This window comes from Saccostrea cucullata, unplaced genomic scaffold (genome assembly GCF_032062105.1).
Source record: "Saccostrea cucullata isolate Sc308-1 unplaced genomic scaffold, CSIRO_AGI_Scuc_v1 ctg295, whole genome shotgun sequence".
Classification (NCBI taxonomy): domain Eukaryota; kingdom Metazoa; phylum Mollusca; class Bivalvia; order Ostreida; family Ostreidae; genus Saccostrea; species Saccostrea cuccullata.
In genome coordinates, this window is record NW_026937303.1 from 313,595 (window position 1) to 339,507 (window position 25,913).

Here is a 25,913-nt window from a genome sequence, read left to right on the forward strand (position 1 = left end):
TGTCTTTTTCGTGGATAGCTTTAATTTAGAATCATTTGCCATTATTTTAAAGTGTCTTCAGAACAGTTCCTGAAATTCATACCTGCCGATTCCATCAGTATAGGGTTTTGCGTGTAGGATACCGGGTAGATCTCGATCAGTCTATGAATAAGACATAAAATGATAATTAAGGGACTGCAAGACAATCAACAATTTAGATTGAGTATAGTAGTAATAAACTATAATATTTATAATAAACAAGATAATTTATGCAAATGAAATAATAAAGATTTTATCAGACAATATTCTGAATAAGATATAATTAATGCATAAAATTTCATATTTGGAGTTTGAAAATCAATTAAGTTTTATTAATAAGCCACTTCAATTTAATCGATGCCAATGTATTGTAAAGATTGAAAAAAAAATGAAATTAAAAGTGATCAAGTTAGTTCATCATGCTAAGGCCTCTTTATAATTTGTATTTCGTTCTTTAAAAATAATATACACTGTGTTATGAGGATGATGATTTTACAGTGTTCATTGCATATTGTTTATATATATTCTATTCTATTCATATGCATGGCAGTTCCGTGGTTTATTCAGAAAGAAACCTCAGTGCAATACAATTACAAGGATTGTAAAAGTCTACACGTAAAAAGTCTGCTACAGTGTGCCAGTCTCTCTACGGGAAGTAAATGTGTGACCTTCTTTTATATTTCTTCTACAAATTTTTGTCATTGGGATTGTACCATAATCTACTGCGCACATTGCTCTGAAAACCTTACCAGGAAAGGGCAGCACTATGGTATGTGACTAAAACGATATCATTATAATTGTTGTAAAATACTTTTTACATTCCGGTCAACATAGATCAAATTCCAGCTATAATGTCAATTCAAGAACAAATTATGTGGAGCAGAGGAAGCAGATATCGTTTAAAAATCAGAGGTGCGGTCAGGCAGAATACGTCCCAGAAGTGAAATATATAGAAAATACGAACAGATTGAGAATTCAAGCCTAAAAGTCCAATAAAACAATACCAATCAGGGGCGGACCGGAGCTAACACCGACCTTCAAAACGTCGTCGGTAGGATCAGGTGCCATCGAGGAGTAAGCATCTCGTGCCGACCGGTCACACCAGCTTTTCGAAATATTTTTCGTGTTCTTTAATTCTTTTTAAAGACCAACTACGTTTGCTTAATATGGAGTACTGTATGCTACGTATTTTAATTGCCATCATGATGGTTATGTGGCTGCGGGAAATATTTTGTAGTTAGTTCATTAGGTAATTTCTTAAAAAATTTCGGATATGAATCGGATATGAATATAATTAATATTGGAATTCGTGAATTCCTGTTTTTTAGCTTTATTTTTATACAGCGCTTCTCAAAAAAGAGCGGCACTATCATTAAATATAAGGTAAACATCATAATATCTACACAACACGTGTTAACACTCACAATGCCGATCGCATGTTACATTAAGTAGACAGTCTGTGGCAGAAAATGAGAGTCAAGTGTTTGGCTTCTTTAGAATATAAATATAATTTTGACATCTACTGTAGCCATTTAAATGTTTAAGTAAATTAAAGCAATTGAGAAAATTCCAATAAACGTACTTAAATAGCCGAAAAAACCAACATGGACAAGACGATTCGTAATCCAATATAGATACTGTTAAATCACTAATTATGGGGGAGTTGGTAATTTTCGTTGATTTCGCGGTATGAAGAGACCCAAGGATTTATGACCACCTTGAAATGTAATTTCCACATATACATGTAGTACAGTACTGAACAATTATCCATCCATGAAATTTAATCCTCATCCCTTCTTAGATTGGCATTTCCTGTCTCATTCGTACGAAAAGTCTATATATCGAGGATCAGACAGACAAGCCAGTCTAATTCCTTCTATGATGATTTAGAGTTTCTGTTTGCTCTGTTTTTTTTTTTTCAAAGTGCGATGATGTCGTCTCATATTTAACGCATCTTGGAAAAAAGTGCGTAATATTATAAAGTGGGTTGTATTTCTGGGATATTTTAAAGTGGGTTGTATTTCTGGGAAAATATTTCCCATACCAACCTTTCACTTCAATTCATAAATGTAAATTAGTTATACATTAATGGATCTTCTCTAAAAACTTTTTTACAGAAATACAATCAGTAAGAAATGCCGCTTTACGTAAAACGGTGACATCGTCGTCCACATTTCCGTATGACAGTGATTTGTATGCAGCAGTCTGGGCCGTGGATGGAAAGGTAGCCAACGAATGGAATGCACGTCAGTGTTTTATCTCAAACAACGATGATCATCCCTGGATTCAAATTGATTTAGGAGGAGATTATTTCATTTCCTTTGTAAGGTTGTACAATCGACAGGATGGATTAGGTACGTTGCACTAAAACTTCATGGAATTTGGAGAAAAGATACTCAAGCTGTAATAATTTACAATACATATAATAAAAACACATATTGATAAATAAATGAACATGAAAAATATCAAATTAAAGTATCCGACCCATATAAGGACATAATGTATCTAATCTAAAATATTCATTATATATAATTACATGTAACATACTCTGATATTGTTCAAAGTATTCTAGAGTAGAAAAGGATTTACAGGGAGTAATTTTGAAAACAAATTATTTCCTACGTGGTAATTAATTCAAGAATAATAAATTGAAATCTATGGGAAGAAGTAATTTTGAATCTTGAATACTGTTCGTTATCTCCATTTGTTTCATTGTAACTGAGAAAATAAATACTCTGAAATTTCAAGAAAGATGTATTTGATCATGAGGAACAGAAAGACTTTTAAAAACGGAAAGATTCTTTCAAGTTGATTTTAAATGAATAAAATGGGAAAACTCTCCCTGGACAGGACAAGGTAATAATTAAGGCACATCCTATTCTATTATACTGATACTAAAACAGGACAATTCAATTCGATTCTATTGAATGCTAATATGGGTAGGATACTTTAAATATGTAGATAAGGAAAAGTTGGGATTGTTTTAAATCATTAAAGCATACAAGTATATGTCTACATTACATTAGTTAGAATACAACTAAAGGTATTGTGAGCAATGGCCTTCCATATGATTATAATGGCAACGTCCCAAAAACCTAGAGGTGCTAAGTACTGTGAGCACTGAGCTGACTTAATGATACCTCCGCCAGATAAAGAAAAGTTGCAATTGTTTTTAAATCATTAAAACATACAAGTATCTGTTTACATTAAATTAGTAAGACTACAACTAAAGGTACTGTGAACAATTGCCTTCCATACAATAATAACGGCAACGTCCGAAAAACCTAGAGGTGCTAAGTACTGTGAGCACTGAGCTGACTAACATGTAATGATACCCCCGCCTCCCATATGGTTATAATGGCAAATATGTATATGTTTTGCTCTAGGAGACCCGAAATAAGTATGAGATCGAAAAGTAAAATAGGAGATGAATAATGGCTCTATATAACAAAGATTCTGTGAAAATAAAATTATATTTCGTCCAGTGGTAAAAGACAGATAAGAAAACGTAACAGACGGACGGACATTCCGATCACTATAATCCCTTTCAGTTTTCAAGCAGGGGTATCAAACAGTCTCTACTATATACAGATATATATAATGGTAAAATTCATTTGTTGAACTTATACAGGAGTACAAAATTGATGAAATTTTTCATTTAAAAAAATCTAACATTTTATTTTTTAATTTCCTTCCAGGAGAGCGCCTTCACGACCTAACACTGTGGGTGTTCCGAGGTTACTACAATTTTACAGCTTGTGGATTTTTTAAGGGACCCGGACTAACAAAGCAAGTGGTGGAGATATTATGCGAAGATAGCGTTCCTAGGAACATGGTTAGACTGCAGATAACGTATGGATCTATTAACAACCTTGCATTATGTGAAGTTGAAGTCCATGTTTCTTCATGAGTACAACACAGTGTAACTGTTAATAGATACAACAAGTGTCCTTTCTATATTTTTTGCAAAGCATCAAAGAAAAAATATACAATTAAGTTGCAAAATCATTTTTTTTAAATTTAAGTTTGGTATTCTTCGTCAGAAGTAAATGGGTATAAAAATGTGAGCAAAGTAAAGAAAAACTTTCTGAAAACATATTTGTAGGTCAGTTGTTCGCTTTACGCCTTACCGATGATTGTTTTAGCTTATCTGAGTCGAAAGACTTGTTGAATTGATGAACCCAGGGTCTAGCATGGGATCACACGAAGCAAAAGTTTTATATTCAAATATATCGGGAAACGTTATGTAAATATAAGATTTTTTTAAAATCATGATCCCTGGGGTTGGGATAAACAATCATAGGTGATTAAATTTTTTACGTAGGTGTGCATATAAATAATTCTCAAAAATCTTCTAAAGAACAGAACAGTACATATGTATCTAGAATCGTCTGTAATGTTTCTATATTCAAACTCAAGACATGTCGTGCTGCATGCTTTTTTATTCTGCCCCAGAGTTACATTTTAGACTAAACATTAACAACCTGATATAAACGGAATCGGATAAAAACGGATTACATGTACATATCATTACATCTTTCCCCTTTTAAAGATAAAATGTACAAAATAAACTTTTACTGTTAATTTAGATAGAAAATTTCAAATTCATAATTTACTGAAAGTTAGAGATATAGAGTATAACATATTTACATAATATATACAGTCAATCATGAATTCATCTTTCAATATACCGGTAAGTTCTCAAATTTTATAACATTGGGGATTATTATGCCCCTCACACAATTACATCACTTGGGGATTATTATGCCCCTCACATAATCACATCACACATAATCCTGGAATCTTTTAGGTCGTCTGACCTCACGTCCGGATCGTGTTTTATACGTTTCTGCTCGTATCGGCTGATTTGGCTCTAACGATTGTTCTGGCACACTTTTCTCAAGTACTGGCTGCACGGGTACTTCTGTCTCACTGAAGTCATCTAGGTCATCATGTTCTGAGATAGCTTTTCGAAAACTCGTTTCCTCTGATTTGATGATGTCTCTGCGATTTCGACGAAATTTATCACCATTTAAGTTTTCTACATTGTACGATCGATCATGAACTTTATCTTTCACGTATCTTGGCATCCAATGTCCTCTGTGTTGGAATCGAACTGTATTTCCCGGTTTCAAATATGGAAGATCTTTCTGTCCACTGTTGAAATACTTCTTCTGTTGATCCTGTGAGTTTCTTCTTTTTTCATAAGTTTTCTCTGCTGGAATGACTTTAGGTCTGAGTTGTTCTTTGGTGATGGGTAGAATAGATCTGAGTTGTCTGCTCATTAGTAGTTGCGCTGGGGAATCAACATCTGACGACGTGTTCCTGTATTCTAGTAGACTAATGTAAGGATCCCGTCCATCGACTCTGGCTTTTTCCAACATACGTTTTGCTGTTTGGACAGTTTTTTTTCCGCTAAACCATTCCCTTGTGGATAGTACGGGCTTGATGTTATGTGCTTGAATGCCCATTTGTTTGCGAAATCCTTGAATTCTCTGGATGTATATTGCGGTCCATTGTCGCTGATTACTTTAAATGGTATGCCATGTCGGGCAAATGCAGATTTCATATGAATTATGACAGTTTTACTCCTAGTATTTTCAAGTTTAGCGATTTCAAAGAATTTGGAGTAGTAATCCACGATAACCAAATAGTCTTCATTGTTAAGTGTGAATAGAACAGTTCCGACAAGCTGCCATGGTCCATTTGGTATGGGTGTTGGTCTTAATGTTTCTTTTGTATTCTTCTTTCTGAAGTCCATGCATGTGTTGCATTTGGATATCATTGAGGCAATGTCTGCATTCATTCCGATCCAATAAACTACAGTCCTTGCACGAGCCTTTGTTTTTTCAATACCGAAGTGTCCTACATGAAGGTATCTAAGGATTTCTGGTTGTAGAACTTCTGGAATGACGATTCTTTCGTTAATCATAACAATTCCATTCACAGATGTTAACTCAGATTTCATCCTCCAAAATTCTTGTAATGGTTTGGACAGCTGATTCCTGTATTCTGGCCAACCATTTTCAATATGATGAATCACTTCCCTGAGAATTGTGTCATTCCTGGTTTCATTTTTGATATCTTGTAGAATATCCTTAGCTATAGGAATCCCCTCAAAAAACACAGAATTCACATAAGCTTCAATTTCATCATCTATCTCATCTTTCTGTTTTTTCACTGTAGGTAGATGAGCACGAGACAGTGTGTCCGCTATTATCAAATCTTTTCCCGGAGTGTATTTGAATTCAAAGCAATATTTCTGTAGGCGAAGTAGTAGTCTTTGTAGCCTCGGTGGAGCTTGAACCAGTGACTTCTTGAGAATGTTCTCCAGCGGCTTGTGGTCATTTTCAACAACAACGTTTACTCCATAAGTATACTGGTGGAATCTTTCTAGACCAAAAGTAACAGCTAACAGTTCTTTTTCTATCTGAGCATAACGTTTTTCAGTCTCTGTTAACGCTCTAGACGCATAAGCAACTGGTTTTTTGTCCTGTATAAGCACTGCACCTAGTCCACATTTTGAAGCATCCACACTAACGCATATAGGTTTTTTCACATTGAAAAAAGTAAGAACTGGTTCCTTGGACAAAATTTCCTTGATAGCCTTGAACGCATCCTCCTGTGGTTTCTCCCAGATAAACATATTTTCACTTCTGAGTAAGCTTCGGATTGGTTCATTTATGACTGACATGTTTGGAATGAATTTGGCAAGATAATTCACAGTTCCTAGCAGACGCTCGACTCCTTTCTTATCCGTTGGCGGTGGCATGTTGATAATTGCTTCGACTTTCTCTCGGTCAGGTTTTACTCCTTCCTTGGAGATCACATGTCCTATGTAAACAATCTCTGTCTTGTTGAACTGACATTTGTCCTTATTTAGGGTAAGGTTAATTTCCATGCATTTCTGTAGTACGGCTTTTAGTCGTCTGTTGTGTTCCTCTTTATTTCTCCCCCACACAAGTATGTCGTCTATGTCCACTTCAACACCTTCAATACTGTCAAAATGTTGAGCAATCCTCTTCTGAAAAACTTCCTGTGCACTCTTTATGCCAAAAGGCATGCGTCTGAAACAGTATCGTCCATATGGTGTATGAAATGTTGTAAGAAGTTGACTGGCCTCATCTAGTGGTATTTGCCAGTATCCACTATTTGCATCAAGTTTGCTGAAAATTGTGGCTCCGGATAATCTGGTTGTGATGTCCTCAATGGTAGGTAACTGAAAATGTTCACGTTTGATGGCTTCATTCAAGTCACGAGGATCCAGACATATGCGTAATTTTCCTGTTTTGGATTTTTCAGCGATCACAAGAGAATTAACCCAATCAGTTGGTTGGTCAACTTTCTTGATCACTTCCTTGGCTTCCATATCATCTAGAGTTTTCTTGAGTTCCTCACGGAATGCTACTGGTATTTGTCTAGGACTATGAACAATAGGTGGTACGCTACTGTCAACACGGATGGTGTATGGTTCCTTCAAGCACCCTAATCCTGTAAAAACACTTGGAAATTCCTCAATAGGTGAAAAATCACACTGTAGTTTTTCTGTAGCTAGTGTCACTTTGATCAACCCTAGTTCACAACAACTCTTATATCCTAATACTGATGGTTGATTTGCGTGTGTAACGTAACATTCAAGTTGTTGATCTTTGTATGGAAGAACACACTTTCCCGCTATAGGTATGGAATCACCTGAGTAACTCGTAAGTTTCACATTAGTTTTGGTGAGTGTGCTGTTTAGTTTCTTGAAGATTTTCTCTGTGATGATATTCACTTGAGAGCCTGTGTCCAACTTGAACTTGATAGGAATGTTGTTTATTTCCAAACTTGAGTAGATTTCATCTTGACTGTTTCCACTTGAAATAGCACCAATAAAGAACTTCTCACTTGTCTCACAGCTGTTTGTCATTTCATCTGTTTCTAGTTCATTTGAATGAATAGACTTAGTCCTGCACTTTGATGCAAAATGTCCTAACTTGTGACATCTGTTACATTTTTCCCGAATGCCGGACATTTTCCTTTCTCATGCTGGCTTCCACATTTTCCACATGTAAAGGATTTTGTGTTGATAGGTTTACTTGACACACTTTGCTTCTTGGGTTGATACACATTTCCCTTCATATATTTCTGGGTTGACGGAAATTTGTTTCCTACTGACGCTTTGACAGACTGTTTATATTTCACAGCATCCACATGTTCCTCATGTTGTAGATCCTTTAATCTATTCTGTGACTCTTCATTAGCACGACACATACTTAAAGCTTTCTGTAATGTGAGTTCATTGTCTCTGAGTAATCTTTCTTTGACTTTCTCTGAATAAACTCCACATACAATTCTGTCTCTTAGCATTTCATCTTCCAATGCACCAAATTTACAGTTTTTGGAAATTATTTTCAAGTCTGTGACATATTGGTCAATGGTTTCTATTTTACCTTGAACTCTGGTGTGAAACCTATGTCTCCAAACTGTAATATTTTCTCTATGAGCACAGTAGTCTTTGAACTTCGTAAAAAGTGTATCAATCTTATCAATATCTTCATCTGGTATTGTCATAGTGTTAAATATTTCTCTGCCTTCTTGACCAATGATATAGAGAAAAGCACTACACTTATCTTTTTCGTTTCTCTCATGCATGGCAATGTTCAGGTACAATTTCATCGTTTGTTCCCACTTTCTCCATCTCTCCGGTAAATTTCCGTCTGTAGTAGAGAAGTCTAACTCTGGTGGAGGACGAATGTGTTCCATTTCTTTTCCTTCTGACACCATGTAATGTTTCTATATTCAAACTCAAGACATGTCGTGCTGCATGCTTTTTTATTCTGCCCCAGAGTTACATTTTAGACTAAACATTAACAACCTGATATAAACGGAATCGGATAAAAACGGATTACATGTACATATCATTACATCGTCCACAAGTAGTTTTCATTCAAGATTGACCACATCATGACCCCAAGAATTGGGGAGGGACTATTATTGGTGATCAAAGTTTCAGAAGCAACGTCACAGTACATTTCATATCGAAGATAGGGTATTACAACTTCGTTCCAATCATGTTTCTTTTGGGGTAGGGCGGGGCCACAATTGAAGAAGATAGAGAAAAAGTATTTGAAAGTCAAAGAAATTTGAAAACATCCACAGTTATTGTAAATAAAAATGTTAATAAATCTGGGCCCTCATTCCCGGGATAGAATAGTCCTAGTATTTATGATAACATCGTAATATCGTTATAGACTGTTGGAGAGATAAGACGTGTTTTTATGAGCTCTTATCTATACCCAGCTGATTACTAAAAATGATAATGAAATGATGGATCTGAGTGTAAATTCTAGTTTATTTAAATCAATTTTGAACTCATTTAGTGGACTATCACAATCATTTAATGGAAAAGATAATGAACTGGACCCTTCTGTGAGTATACCAGACTTTCTTCAGATTAAGCTAAACACAGAAAGTGTGACCATAAACTATGATGGTCAGAGACATGAATTCGTTTTATCTGTGCTTCGGAAATTGCTTTTATTTCACGGAAACAATAAAAGAAATGGGTGCATCTACAAATCTGTATGTGATTCGGTGACTGTAACAATCTACAGTAGCACACATACCATTCTGATACAAGGGACCAGTGCGTTTGATTGGTACAGGAACGATTTTCTAAATGAAATAAAGAGTCAACTAGATATGAGCCACACTGACACTGACTCTGTAACAGAGTGTAAAATTATTGTTGACCAGCCGAACTGTACTTCGACCCCAAGACCCTCAAAGAAATCGAATGAATCAAGTATTGAGACGGGATGCGGCCATTGTAACAGCGCAGAAAGCATAAAACATCTTTCCGAGACGGTGAAAATGCTTACCAAAGAAGTTGAAACCCTGAAGAAGCAGCTAATGGAAGAAAAACAAACAAAACCGTATTCTAATGCTTCTACACAAACTCCCGGGAAAAAAGTGAAACAGAAGGAAACTTCGACTGAGGGACCCTCGGTGACAAATGGGATTTCAAGGCATACCCAGTGTACATCTCCTATTGAAAAAAGTACCTCTAGTACATCAATGGATGCAGATGTCAGTCCCAGCCCTGTGTTGAAAACCACCCAGTCCACGAAGAAAATGACCAAGAAAAAGTCAGATGTACACATCTCAAAAGAGAGTCAAAATATATCGACCCCTAACAGACGAAGCAACATCGCAAGAAATTCTCAGCCTCCTGTAAGAGAATATAACCCTGTATCTACACTTGTCATCGGGAGTTCAATTCTTCAAAGGATAAAAACCCGTGGCCTAGATCAAAGTGTGAAAGTAAGTACAAATCGAGGTGCAAGTATTGCACACATTCGTTCCAAACTACAGAGGTTTGATGTGTCCTCCATCCAAAGTGTTATTATACAGGCTGGGGGTAATGATGTTGCAAATTTCCGTAACATTGATGCGATTGAGAACGATTTTGCAGAAATAGTTGCTGATTTGAAGAAAAGAAATCCAAGCATTGAAGTGTTCCTATCGGAAGTGATTCCAAGAAGGGATGCAGATGTAACCGAAGTGAATAAGTGCATTAGATATGTTTGTGAGGAGTACGGTGCTGTGTTGATCGAATCGAGTAAGTCATTCAAACACTGGAATTCCCCATCTTTTTGGAGAGATGGCATCCATTTGTCCGACCGTGGCACTGCTTCGCTTCTGAAGCTCTACAGTACTCATGTGCAAATTCTTAAACATCAAAATTCCACCTCCGTCCAGACCTGCTATTACTGTGGAGAGCAAGGTCATTCTTCGCGCAACTGTCGCCACGGCAACAAAGTAACTTGTTGGTACTGTGGTGAACATGGCCACAAGCAGAAATTTTGCACAAAGTAGGATCGCGGCAATGAAAGCTGTGCCGATTATACGAATGACTGTCCGATTATTAGCAATGTCAAAAATTATTTTCGCCCATTGATTAATCTTTGTTTTGACTGTAATGAATCAGTTTGCACCTGTCTTTTGTCTAATAATAAGTCAACTGAATATTGCTCAGAATCTGAGAGTGCAGATCTATGTAAACTTAAACCCCTTTTGAACCAAAATCGGCAAAAAAAACTTAACAACCCTTCTCCAATAACAAACATCCAGAATGATGACAAACAAAATGTGTGTGATTCAAAGAATGGCCTTCTGAAAAAAGGTCTGCATTTTGTAAATTTGAATGTTTGTCATATTTTACCAAAATTAGATGAATTAATTTTATATTTACAGGATCAACAAAATGTTGACATTTTTTCTTTATGTGAAACTTTTCTTGATGAAATATTAGTGATTGTATTATAAATGTAAATGGATATACTTTTGAAAGAAAAGATAGAAAAGGAAAGGCGGGTGGTGGACTAATTACATATATTGCAACTGATTTGAAATATAAACGACGAATTGATTTAGAAATTAGTAATTTAGAAACAATGTGGCTTGAAATTAATCTTAAGAATTCTAAACCTATACTTTATTGTTCAGTTTACCGTCCACCATCTGCCCCCTCCTGCTGGGTAGACGATTTTGTTAGAGAAGTTCAGTGCGCTACCTGCTGTGACGATCAGGAAGTGATTATTGCAGGTGATTTCAATATAGATCTGCTCAAAGACCCCCCGCAGAGTTGGTCATCTGCAATTGTAGATTTGGGATTAACGCAATTAATTAACACCCCAACAAGAATTACTAATAGCTCTAAAACTCTTATTGACCATTTCTACACTACGCACCCTGCTAACATATGTGAAATATCAGTACCCCCTGTAGCAATGTCTGACCATTATCCAATATGTGCCACCCGAAGATCTAACAGCATGCAACGCAAAGGCAAACATATTGAAATACAATATCGTGACTTTAAAAACTTTAATGAAAATGATTTTTTGCACGATTTAAACAATGCAGATTTTGATGAATTGATTCTTCTGCATGATCCTGATGACATCTTAAACTGTTTCTATGATATTTTCAATTCTATACTTAATAAGCATGCGAAGGTTAAAACAAAGCGTGTGAAATCAGAATTTCGCACTAAATGGTTGACTCCAGAAATAAATGATGCTAGGAATATACGAGATCAATTCCATAAACAGGGAGACATGGAAAATTTTAGATTTTGGAGAAACAAAGTCACCTCATTAATTACTGGTGCAAAATCTACGTATTATAAGACAGTTATTGAAAATAGCTCTACATCAAAAGAAATGTGGGGTCATTTAAATCAGCTTGCCTCAAAATCAGATAAAAATTCATCCCCCTCTAATATCACGTACAATGGATTAAATCTTGATAATTTACAAGACATTGCAGATGCTTTTAATGAGCATTTTGCGCAAATTCCGAAAAAATTGTTAAATAATCTTTCGTTCTCTGGTTTTCAACCAGAAAAATTGAAAAGATACACTGAAACAAAACTTGGAGGTCAGGACTTTTTTGAAATTCCCTTGATTAATGAAACAAAAGTACTTGATATGTTAAAGAGGCTTGACATAAACAAATCTACAGGCATAGATTTTCTTGGACCTAGGTTGCTCAAACTTTCAGCTAGTATAATATCCAAACCTCTAACACATCTAATAAATTCTAGCATTATCAATGGATCTTTTCCTTCACAGTTAAAGGTCGCAAAAGTAACTCCTTTATTTAAAAAAGGTGATAAATCAGATCCAGGAAATTATCGCCCAATCTCAATTTTACCAACTATATCGAAAGTTTTAGAGAAGCATGTAGCAGAAAATATACGCATCTTTACTTCACACTTTGATCTATTAATGAAAGCACAATCTGGATTTAGAGAATTTCACTCATGTCAGACAGCTCTCACAAAACTAACTGATAATTGGCTGCATGCAATAGATCAAGGAAATTTCGTTGGCATTACTTATTTGGATTTTAGCAAAGCATTTGATCTTGTAAATCATGATATACTTATTAGTAAACTCAAATGCTACCACTTTGATCCCACATCAATAAAATGGTTTCAATCATATTTAAATGATCGAACTCAAAGTGTAAAAATTGGTGCGTACACATCTGAATCACTGCCCGTCACAGCAGGTGTGCCACAAGGCTCTATTTTAGGTCCCTTGTTATTTCTGTTATATATCAATGATTTACCATTATCTGTTGAACATTGTAATGTTGATATGTTTGCTGATGACACAACAGTGCATTTTCATGGTAACAATATTTCACATATTGAAGCAACTCTCAATCATGACCTGTATCAAATACAAACCTGGTGTCAACAGAATCAGATGATTTTAAATACTGATAAAACAAAGTGTATGTTAATGGGAACACACCAAAAGAAATCAAGATTAGAAAACGTTCATCTTCAACTACAACTTTCTGGTCATCCCATTGAAAATGTTAGAACAGAGAAATTATTAGGTGTTCACATTGATCATACTCTTCAATATACTTCGCATGTAGATGCAGTTTGCAAAACCCTTACTTATAAATTATTTGCCTTACGAAAAATTAAAAAGTTTCTACCATTGAATACTAGAAAGCTATTTTATAATGCATTTATTTTACCATCAATTTTATATTGCCTTTCTATTTGGGGTAACTCTCCTCAAACTCACATCGATAGAATATACAAACTTCAGAAACGAGCAGCTAGGATTATTTTAAATGAAAAATATGATGCACCTTCAATGCCGTTGTTTAACATTTTAGGCTGGTTAACAGTTTACGAACTTCTATATTTACAGAAAAGCATTCTAATGTTCAAAATATTTCATCATATGTCTCCGGATTATATGCATGATTTTTTTGAATTTCAAAGTTCTGGATCATACACATTACGCTCAGAGACAAATTCAGAACTTCGTTTACCAAAATATAAAACAAATTTATTCAAAAATTCTTTACAATATTCGGGGGTTATTATCTGGAATGAGTTGCCTATTAGTATTAGGAATTCCCAATCCCTTGCAATATTTAAAAGTAGTGTTGAAAATTTTTTACTTATGAAACGTACTGGTTCTACATGAAATTTATGTTTTCCTTTCTTTTCAATGAAATGCCAATATTTAATTTATTCTATTGTAACAAAGTGTTTATATTTTATTGTTTCATGTTTGTAATTATTGTCTTTAATGTATAAAACATTGTATATATGTTATAAAGAAGGCCCTGAGGAAGACTAGTGCTTGCACTAATCGGGTTACCTTCTATAAATAAAGTATTATTATTATTATTATTATTATTATTATTATTATAAGCAATGCATGTATATATAACCTTTCAATGCTGGACTGACTACTGCTTTTTTGTCGCTGATTATATGTAATGTGTTCAGGTTAGCAATGTGGCCAACGGCTTTGTGTTTTACTCCCACTAGAAGGCTGCATTCAGTAATGCTTTTGTGCCCACATCTTTTACATGTGGCAAGTATACATTTTTACTGCATGGATATGGTATCATCCAAGGAACTGTACTCAAAAATTTTAAAGCCACACATGTTTGATAATTCGCTACTGTAAACGAAACGCTCTAACCAGTTATCACTGCTTTGCAAGAGCTTTGCCATTAGAAAATTTATCTTATTCTTCATAGTAAAGAGTCGCCCGCGTGTCGCAGTGGTTAGAGCATCTGCTTTAGAGTCGCGAAGTAGGGAGTTGATCCTTACATCGCGGGTTCGAATCCCAATGTGGGACATGGAGACCGTTCCTTCGGATGAGACCGTATAAATCGAGGTCACGTGTCGCAGTAGGTACTGGCACGAAAAAGATCCCTCCTGCCCAATGAATAGGAATGCTGAGTATAGGAAAAAGAAATTGCAGCTCTCCACCGGCAAGTGTTGGCGTCTCCATATGAATGAAAAATTTTCCAGAGAAACATTAAACAATATACAATCAATCAGTGTAAATATATCAATTGAAAGGCTTTAACATTTACAATAGCCTTTAAAGCAAAGATGTTAAATCGGTCAATATGTGATTATCGGTTACTGGGAAAATGTTCCGATCAGGTACCCGGGTACTCGGTAAAATAAAACAAGTTTGTTAATTTTCCAGTTAAGCTCTGTTAATCCCCACTGCTTTTTATGCGCCCGGATAGATAGATCCGTGGCGTATATTGTTTTTATCCTGTCTGTCCTTTTGCATGCAAACTTTAACCTTCGCCATAACTTTTGAACCATGAAAGATAGAGACTTCATATTTGGTATGCATACTCCACTAATAAAGTCCTTTCAAATGACACCAAGTTCAATAACCTTGTGACATTGACTGTGACCTATATGCTAAAAATAGCTTTTTCTGCAACCTTTAACCTTCGCCGTAACTTTTGAACCATGAAAGATAGAGACTTCATATTTGGTATGCATACTCCACTAATAAAGTCCTTTCAAATGACACCAAGTTTAATGATCTTGTGACCTTGACTGTGACCTATATGCTAAAAATAGCTTTTTCTGATCAGCAAACTTTAACCTTCGCCGTAACTTTTGAACCATGAAAGATAGACTTCATATTTGGTATGCATACTCTACAAATAAAGTTCTTTCCAATAATATCATGGTCAATGACCTTGTGACCTTGACTGTGACCTATATGCTAAAAATATCTTTTTTGAACTTTGTTGCCGCCGGGCGCATAGTGTTTCACAAACACATCTTGTTTATAACATTTTGGTGCATGTTTAAAACATCGAGTCCACCGAAAATGATTTATTGTACTTAATGAATTTGTTTTTACAAAAAATATACACACAATTTTAAAAATCTTTCTTATTCCTATATTTGGTATGAAATATACTGCAAAATCACTAGGTTTCGTAGGTCGGATTACCGTTGTTTTCGAGGCAAAGAAAATTCTGCGAATTTGAGACCACTATAACATTTAAAATTTCTTTTGCTTTGCAACTAAACATTCTAGAAAATTCCCCTAAAAAAATTTTTCCTCAAACCTTGAAAATTTGACCCCACGAAAGCATGTGATTTCAAAGTATGGGATTGTTAAACTTTCCTAAAAAGTTCAAGTAAATCAGTTGTTATGAAGAGAGGGCAGATTTTAGCATGCTACCTGATTTATGTTCTTGATTCACTGTTAACAACAGATGGAAATTCTGACACATCATATTTCATCACTTTTATTTAAGTGACCGAGGGTGAAAAGTCTGGTTATTGAGTGTGTATATAGACAATATGTTAGGTATGTGGATGAATGCATTTATTTTCCTAAGTTTATCTACTTGGATTACCGTATCTTCTTCAGAAGTGGACAATCAGGTAACCAAATCTGTGAAAATTATTCTTAACGTATGTTTCAAAAAGAGTAGGCAATGTTCACTTATAATTTAACACATTCTTGTTTTTTAAAAGAAATTACGTTATCCTAATAGAAATTCATTAAAATCAGCAAAAAAATTCCAAAATCTAAGATAGATGTAAAAATAGTACAATAACTTTGAATTAAATGAGTGTACAATTTGTTTTTGGAAGTTAATTTAACTATTGCTTTTTCTTTGTATAGTTAGGCTGGGTATGGGAAAAGGCAGGAGTGTCTAGACAGAGCTTTGAATCTGGTAAAAATTAAATTCACTCATACATTTATTATAAAAAAGGCAGTGAAATGAATAAAAGGTTAATATTTTTCAGACATTGAAAATAAAACAACTCCAGAAATGAGAAGACGGTTTACAGAGTTTGTAAAAGGAAAGCTTACTAGAGACCTAAAGAAGATCAAGGGGCAAATATTAGGTATTCAGTTTTAAAGATAAATGTTTCACATATATAATATTTTAAAGAATTTTGATTACCATGCTGATTTCCTAGAAATAAACACTTGTGTCACAAGTGACATATTAATTTTGTATGTGTAAGAACAGACAAACATGGGACGCTGCGGAGCTTTTCACAGATTGCTTACCATATAAACTAGAGGGAGGTCTTATTATTTATTTTTTTTTTGAAGGGTGTGATAAAATTTGTAATTATATTTTACACCTCATCTTTAGAAGCTATGGATTCAATTTAAGGTTAAAGAAATGATTTTACAGAAATTTTAAAAAGGATGAAAATTGGTAATCCTATATAACAATCGGTGTCTCACCACACATTTGAGTCAATGTGATAGCAGGATAAAAAAATGCTTAGATAAGATTTTTCTCCATTACAATTCAGTTGAAAATACATTGCGTTTTGAGATTTCGCCTAGTGGTCATACGATTGCTTGAAAACATTGATAATTTATTTGTTAAAATTGTTTCAAAGTTTTTTCTATAGATGGAGAGAATATGTAAATATGTAAAATTTCATTGATGCATCATGTGAGTTTAATTTTATGACACCGGTCGAAGAATTTTTCCCTTTTAAAAATTTCATTAAAGTTTTGAATACACTTCTAATGACAAGTTTATTTTTTCAAAGTGGTTCTTAATTTCATGTCATAATTTTAAAGAAGTAAATGATTTGAATAGACAGACATATGTGTAAATGTTAAGATATATTTACGTTTTAGAACTAGTGAAGAAAAAGGAGGCCGAATGTCAGAGAAGAAACAATACGTTTGACGTTGTAGAGGACTTTCCATTGCCGGAAAATCAAATCACACTTTTGAAAACTGAAGTCCCTACCCTTAAATATCTACTGCGTAAATTCGAGATCATAAAGGAAACATTGATAAGTATGTTACATATGTTACAATTATTGATGAAATCATGGTCGTAGCATGATGATATTTATGAGAAGTTATGAATTTTAAATGTATATAATATCTTTAGAACGAGGTGTGGGCCAAAAGTAATATCATACTAGCAATTAAACCCTTTAAAATCTGAATTTATTAACACTGAATATATACATATATTCTATTCATTTAGACCTTCGCTTCAAAATGTCATTCAAATATATGCAAAACTTTATAAAATATTAAACCAACTTAAGGTTGGTTTTCTTCTAAAGCGCACTATAAAATGTAACGATTTCGTCATGATTTTTCTCTTAGACAAACAAATTAAAATCTAAAATGCATAAAGTTTTATATGCAAAAAGGAATAAATTTAATAGAAATATTAGAAAAAATACAGTAATGTCAAGATTTCTTTAAAATCTTGATCATGCTTTTGTGAAACGTTGATGGCGCCTTATAGCAAAGTTTGAAAATTCTCAACTGCCATTCAAACTCCAAAATCGGTCAACGTCAAGGGATCAAAAATGTTTCAACCAAAAAAAGGACTCCTTTCAGTATATCAAAAGTATATCAAATTCTAAGGTCAAAATTAAAAATTCAATAATTTTGGTACATGTATCAGAAGGAATATTTCTTCAGTATTCACAAGATTAATTCATATATCTGGAAAATTTTAAAACCCTAGTACTAACTTTTAAAAAAGTTGATAAAGTTTGGTATTTTTTTTTGCAAGAGTTGGTCAAACTTCAAGATCAAGTCAAAAGGTCATATATGTTGGTATCCCGTGAAAGGCAATGTCACAATGAATATATCTGTGAAACATATGGAGATAACGAACATTATTATATAGTCAATTTATATTCCCTATATAATATATACAAGCGCAAACAGTTCATAACACTACTTATTATACCTCTGTGAATTTGTTCAATATAAAAATATGACGAATAAACATGCTATCTTTTCCAAACAGCCCCTACTGTGAAATAGTTTTTTTATCTGCCCATGGTGAAATAGTCATCAAACTATTCACCGGCAGCATTCTCTTTCCCTCGCTTTTCATCTCGGAAAACTTCTGGCTTTAAACGGATTGTGACGCGTATATATTATGACGTAACAAAAGTTAAGTCAGCATCGGTATAATATGGAATATCATAATTGTGTGTACCCTGGACTCCCAAAAGTTAACAAAAGTTAAGTCAGCATCGGTATAATAAAACACCTATTTACTGGCTATGAAGACAATAGCAAGTTTATCGACCCCCTCGACAGCAAACTATTTCCCTCGGCTGCGCCTCGGGAAATAGTTTGCTGTCTTGGGGAACGATAAACTTGCTATTGTCCTCATAGCCAGTAAATAGGTGTATAATATTCACTGGATTTTAGGCGGTATTCACCGGAGGGTCAATGCGCGTGCAGCGGCATGGTGACGTCACAATCAAAACATCAAACAACGTTGTAAACAATGGTTGCAACGGCCGAAGCGAGCTACGTATCTGAGCAGAAAAACAATACCTCAAACCTATTTCAGGATTATTTTTTAACATTTGGACGTCTTACACGTAGCAAAACTCGGAAAGGAAAACACGGAGGTTACAAAGACGAATCTGTAGTTTTTTTTTTTGTATTTTCAACAATGGAAGATCGCAAATGAAAATGGTGTCGTCATACAGCCTTCAATGTCTTATTTAATCAAATCCCTACTATATAATAAAACAATTATGGACTCTTTTGGTGTTGAATATGGTTTGTTATTCACCAGAAAAATATTCATATTGACCGAGGCGAAGTGTTGAATATGGTTTGTTATTCACCAGAAAAATATCCATATTGACCTCGGCTTCGCCTCGGTCAATATGAATATTTTTCTGGTGAATAACAAACCATATTCAACACAAAAAGAGTCCATAATTGTATAGTATTCACGATCAAAAGTCCATAAAACAATACATAACAAGAGCAGAGAAAACAAAAACACTGATAATTCTCTCCATGAAAAGGGGGGTATCACAATCGGGGAAACAATACAGGTTAAATAATTCAATGGAAAACAATTTCGACATAAATGCTATTATTTCCATAATATGTATTTACTGAACATGAGAAAGACAAATCATAAGGAGAACCCATGAAGTGGTATCAGGTACATATGGTAAATAAATATAAATAATGAAAATGATTTGCCCTGTTGCACCACCAGTTAGCCTGTATTTTATAAAAAGGCATTGTTACAACGCACTAAAATGAAAAAAAATTTCAAAGTGCGTTAAATTTTGAACCAAGTCAACGCACTTTGAAAAAATAAAATTTCTTTTCAAAGTGCGTTAAAATCGACCATATTAACGCGCTTTGAAAAAAAATGTGTATGTACATCTTAGGTGTGATAAATAATTGAACCCGTTTGATAACTTTTCGGTGATAAGGTCACTTCAGGATGTGAAAGTGAGCGATTTTGATTTTTCCATACTTTGAAATTCTTTCTCTCTTAAGAATGTTTTACTGTACTTATTTTTTCCCCAGTTTGCATGCATTTATTTTCATCTAAAATTTATTGATAGTTTTCAACTTTATACCAGTTAGACAAACATTTGGGTTAGTGTAGGCATCGGTAGAGGGGACTTAGGCACAAAAATGTTTAGCAAAAATATACATAATATAGGCATTGAAAATTGAGGCTTACCTTGGGGGGAGGGGGGTCCATTTTCAATTTGCTACCGACGGCTATGTACAATATTAATGTATCAAAAAAGAGAGAGGTGGCTGAGAGACCCTCTAATCGTCTTCTCCTTGTTCTCAATGAGGTTAAATGAATAATGTAATAATTAAATTAAAAAGTTTTTCGAAAGATATCATTATTACAAATTGATTCTCTCAATTACTAAAATCTAAGTCTAGATTTTTTTTTATTTTATACATATTTTTTTCAAAGTGCGTTAAATGTACCCACGATAAAAAAATTTTATGTACACTCTTAACGCACTTTGAAAAAAAATTTCAAAGTGCGTTGTGTCCCAAAGAGCGATATAAGGTAAGTGTCTCAATTGGCCCCTTAAAATGAATATCTTAATTTTACTTTATGTATAGCTTTAATTTGTACAGCTTTATATGCGACCTTTATTGGTCATTTTCATTTTGATCAAAATGCCGTTATTTTAGAAATATGACATCATACAAATCACGTTTTCCCGCCATTTTAGCATATTTTGTATAAAACTGCTTATTTTCAAACAGTTTTTCTTTCAGAAAATACAGAGAGCAGCCTAGAACAAGCTTTATATTTTTACCAAAGATGTATCTATCCAATACTGATTAGTGACAGAAAAATTATGTATGTTCTACACTGCTCTCTATGTTTCCCATAAGAAAAAACATCAAGAAATGGGCATATATATATTTTTTGCTTTTTTGTTAGATAGCAAATATAGCATCATTTCTTATGTCATTTATAACTAGAGAGTGCATATAAATGTGAAAAATATATTAGAAATATTTCTAATATAATCTCTTCTTCAAAATAAATAGCAAATAAACATATCTTGCGGTGACATCGAGGTAAACCCGGGACCTACCATAGTCAATGTCCTTGACATAATTCACTTGAACATTCGCAGTATTAGGAACAAGATAGCGTATTTAAACACAATAGTACATGATTTTGATATACTCTGTTTTACAGAAACACATCTTGATATTAATGTAAGCGAGGAAAGTTTAAAGCTAGATGGATTTAAAACTATATATCGTGCTGACCGAAACAGTTTCGGAGGAGGGGTAATGATATATCTATCCGATTTATTACGAGCACACAGACGTCCTGAATTCGAACCAGCCGGTACCGAATGTATTTGGTTGGAAATTGAAAATCATACCTGTAATTATTTTCTTTGTTGTGTGTATCGCCCTCCGCACAGCGATGGCATGTTCTGGACAAATTTATCCTGGTGTATAGAAAAGGTCGGAGAAATCTCAGACAATATAATAATAGTAGGTGACCTAAATGTAGATCTTCTAAGTATTCCACGCACACACATAATTCATGATATAATGTCCAGTAATAATCTTGTCAACAATATCAACGAACCCACGAGAATAACAAACATGTCGAACACACTTATTGACCTAATTCTTTCAACACCAGGTTTAAAGGTACACGAATCTGGCACACTCAAAGTAAACTCGACCGTTAGTGACCATAAGGCTACTTACATTTCTCTTGCTATTGACTTTAATCTCAATCAAGCATATAAACGTAATATTTGGGTTTATAAAGACGCAGATTTTGATAAACTAAATTCTCTAATTGATAATTGTGATTGGGAATGTTTAATAAACAATGCTCAAAATATCGATGTGGCTGTTGAAAATTTTACCTCAAAATTCATATCATGTGTTCGCGAATGTGTACCCGAAAAAACAATAACTATACGGCCCCGTGACAAGCCCTGGTATGATTCGGTGTTGCGTAGAACCATGAGGACTAGAGATCGCTTACGTAACAAAGCCTTAAGAACAAAGAAAGATGCTGATTGGGCAAAATTTAGGCAAGTCCATAACGGAGTTAATAACATGAAAAAATACGCGATAACTAATTACTACGATAATGTTGAAATCGCTTTGAATGATAGTAGTAAAAGCGGTAAACTTTACTGGAAATTGATGAGAGATTTATTCAAAGTGAAAGCAACAAAAGAAATTCCCCCATTACAATACTACGAAAATGGAGTGTCTAAACTAGCCTTCTCAGATACAGACAAAATAGAAACACTGAATAGATATTTTTCATCAGTTTCAAATATAGAAAGTAAAAACTGCATACTCCCAAACTTGTATTATTTATGTAACGAAAATATTTCTGATATTCAAATACAAATTCAAGAGGTTCTCGATATTATTTCAATTTTGAATATTAATAAGGCTACCGGTCCAGACAACATAAGTCATCGAATGTTAAAGAGTACTAAACATACAATATCAAAACCCTTATGCATGCTTTTTAATAGATCACTTTCAGAAAAAACATTTCCAGGCAACTGGAAAACAGCGCATGTATTGCCTCTATTTAAGAAAGACGATCCATCTTTAGCTAGTAATTACAGGCCAGTTTCTCTTCTGAGTTGTATTAGTAAGATTATGGAAAGAATCATTTTTAAACATGTTTACAACTTTTTCCATGAAAACAAACTATTTTACAAATACCAGGCTGGTTTTTTGCCTGGTCATTCTACTGTTTTCCAATTGTTGGAAACATATCATAACATTGTGAATAGTATTGAGAATGGAAAAATGTGTTGTATGATTTTCTGTGACTTATCGAAAGCTTTTGATAGAGTGTGGCATGAAGCATTATTTTTCAAACTTCAGTCATATGGTATCAGTGGAAATCTTTTACAATGGTTTACAAGTTATCTATATGACAGATCTCAAAGGGTAATGTTTAAAGATAAGCTTTTTTTTACACACCAATGCTGGAGTGCCTCAAGGATCAGTGTTAGGACCACTTTTATTTCTTATTTACATTAATGATGTAGCAACCAATATGTTATCAATATGTAGATTGTTTGCTGACGATAACTCATTACAACATTCTGATTTGTATATTAGAAACATAGAAATTGTCTTGAATCATGATCTGAAAATACTGAGTGACTGGTCAGATAAATGGTTATTGAAATTTAATCCGTCGAAAACAAAAGTTGTATTTTTTACAAAGAAATATGTGGAAGAATATCCCAAATTATATTTTCAAGGGAGTCAACTGGATTATGTCACGACCCATCGTCATCTTGGTTTGCTTTTTTCTGAAGATTTGGGCTGGTCTGAACATATAAGTAATATTGTAAGCAATGCATACAAAAAATTAGGCCTCTTAAAGAAACTTAAATTTACCCTTGGCAGGAAAAATTTATCTAAAATGTATATTACATTTATTAGACCAACCCTTGAATATGCGTCTGTCGTATGGGACGGTTGTACTTTATCTGATATGGATAGGTTAGAAAAGGTTCAGTTAAGTGCCGCAAGAATAGTTACAGGTTATACCAATTTTATCATCAAAAGAATCTCTCTATTTAGAGACAGGGTGGGAACCTTTAGACAAACGTCGTCATACTGCTAAGCTTATAACTATGTACAAAATTCACAATAATCAAGTACCTGAGTACTTAAGCAGTATTATTCCCCCTAAAGTAAAAACTGTTTCTTCGCACAATACTCGGAACAGTGAAGATTACAAGATACCAATCAGTAGATTAGAACTGTACAAAAAATCCTTTGTACCCGACACTGTTCGTAAATTGAACTCATTGAAATTAGAAGTCAGAGAAGCAACATCTATTAACACTTTTAAAAAGAATATCACCGATATAATAACTAAGCCCCCGAAATATTTTTCGTTTGGTAAGCGTATTATCAATATTATATACACTAAATTAAGACACAACTGTTTACTAAATTATGATCTTTATAGAAGGAATATTATTGAATCTCCTAAATGTATTTGTGGTCAGAATGAGGATGTATATCATTTTTTCTTTGTTTGTAAAAGATATGTAAGAGCACGAAATAATCTTTTTGACAAACTTTTCAAACTAGACGAATCGATTCTAATAGACACACATCTGTTGTTATGGGGTAATGACATCTATCTTATGATATGAACTGTCTTATATTTTCAGCAGTTCATAAATTTATCAATGAATCTGGAAGATTTAATTAACATTTCAATTGATTTATGTTACTTGTCAATATTATATACTTTATTATGTTATTATTATGACAACTGTACTAACTGTATCGACTATACTAACACCAGGAGAAGAACTTGTAAGTTGTAAGAACTTGTTTCTGATCCTTTTGTGTTAAACAATAAAATATGTTCAAATCAAAAAAAACATATCTGAATGTCATTCTAAAATGTTGATTTTTAGGGGGCCAAGATTGGCTCTTATCATATATATTCCTTTGACGCACTTTGAAAAAAATTTTTCAAAGTGCGTTAATTTTGTCCCAATTTTAACGCACTTTGAAAATTTTTTTCAAAGTGCGTAATTTTTTCAAAGTGCGTTGCCACAAGGCATGCAGCTTAACCAAAATGACGTATGAATAAAATAATGATTTTAAAGCTGCTCCAAATATGTAAACGTTAAAACATGATTTGTTTTGTTATAATGACCAAAATAATAATGCCCTTAATTGACGGGAGTGCACAATCACTACATTCCTAGAACTTCTCCAATTCATGGGCGAAAGCGGTCCCCGTGTTTCAAATTCTTCATAGGGGGTTGTCAAAGTGAACAGCAACCCTTGCAGTGTGTAATGAGTTCTTCCAAAAAACCATCTGTGCCTCCACCGAAATAGGTTCCATGATACGAGGATAATTTCCACGGCATAAATTACAGGCACCGATGATTCTCCCCTAAGAAGCTGACCAATAATTAATCTTAGGCCACATATACCCATGTCCCCTTTTGCACAAACATTTTTTTTTTCAACGCACTACCAGGCTAACAAAAAATGGCGCAACAAATCGAGGATTCTGATTGGGTTACTCTGTCAAGGAAAGCAAAGGTTGCGATTTCGCAATGAAAGGTTATATGATAATTGCGCTGCAATAAAGGTGCATATCCTGCAGACTGCGCAGGGATATGCGGAATTATCCTAAGGTGTAAAATATAATATATTTCTCATAGCGGCATAAATTGAATTATCTGTGATAATATTGTTACATAACAGGAGCAGAGCATAAATTGAATTATCTGTGATAATATTGTTACATAACAGGAGCAGAGCAAACAAAAACCATAGCTTCAACCGGTTGAATGTTGTACATTGTGTGTAATTTTATCAAAGATTTTTTAGACAGATAAACAGACAGTGACGGACGGAGAGGGCAAACACTATTTACCTACGAATCTTCGATTTCGGGGGCATAATAACGATATTATAAAACACACCACAGCAATCAATTTAATCATTATACTTGGCTTTTTCTCGAAACAACGACGTTGTCCTTGAAAGCAGAGGCCGAGGTTTACATTGTTATTTTCTAAAGGTTTCATTATTAAAGTTTTATTTTTATCTTTGATAATATTTTTACAGTAGTATAAATTTATTTGTTATCGTTTAATTTTTTTAAAGAGGCAATGGGAGCAGTGGATATACCAAGATGTTTAAGGAAGTGCCAGGCAGGTACAGTATAACTTTCTGAAATTGAAATTTTCTCTTTGAAAGAACGTCTCTGTCTGCCGA

The 25,913-nt window shown here is 34.1% G+C and overlaps 1 protein-coding gene across 1 annotated transcript; it reads left to right on the top strand.

Moving 5' to 3' along the window:
* The first annotated feature begins 561 nt into the window (after positions 1-561).
* On the top strand, positions 562-17,780 carry LOC134247842 (uncharacterized). The gene is made up of 7 exons (XM_062730247.1): positions 562-787; positions 2,136-2,372; positions 3,717-3,899; positions 16,513-16,560; positions 16,634-16,735; positions 17,496-17,660; positions 17,758-17,780. The coding sequence occupies exons 1-7, from the start codon at positions 562-564 to the stop codon at positions 17,778-17,780; spliced, it is 984 nt and encodes a 327-aa protein (XP_062586231.1).
* Positions 17,781-25,913: the final 8,133 nt, after the last annotated feature.

What these genes read in the sequence shown, in the direction of transcription:
- LOC134247842 (XM_062730247.1), top strand. Translation starts at nt 562, where the DNA reads ATGGCAGTTCCGTGGTTTATTCAGAAAGAAACCTCAGTGCAATACAAT. An exon ending in CAGGAAAGGGCAGCACTATG is followed by an intron (nt 788 to 2,135) that starts GTATGTGACTAA and finishes ACTTTTTTACAG; the next exon opens with AAATACAATCAGTAAGAAAT. An exon ending in TATTAACAACCTTGCATTAT is followed by an intron (nt 3,900 to 16,512) that starts GTGAAGTTGAAG and finishes TTGTATAGTTAG; the next exon opens with GCTGGGTATGGGAAAAGGCA.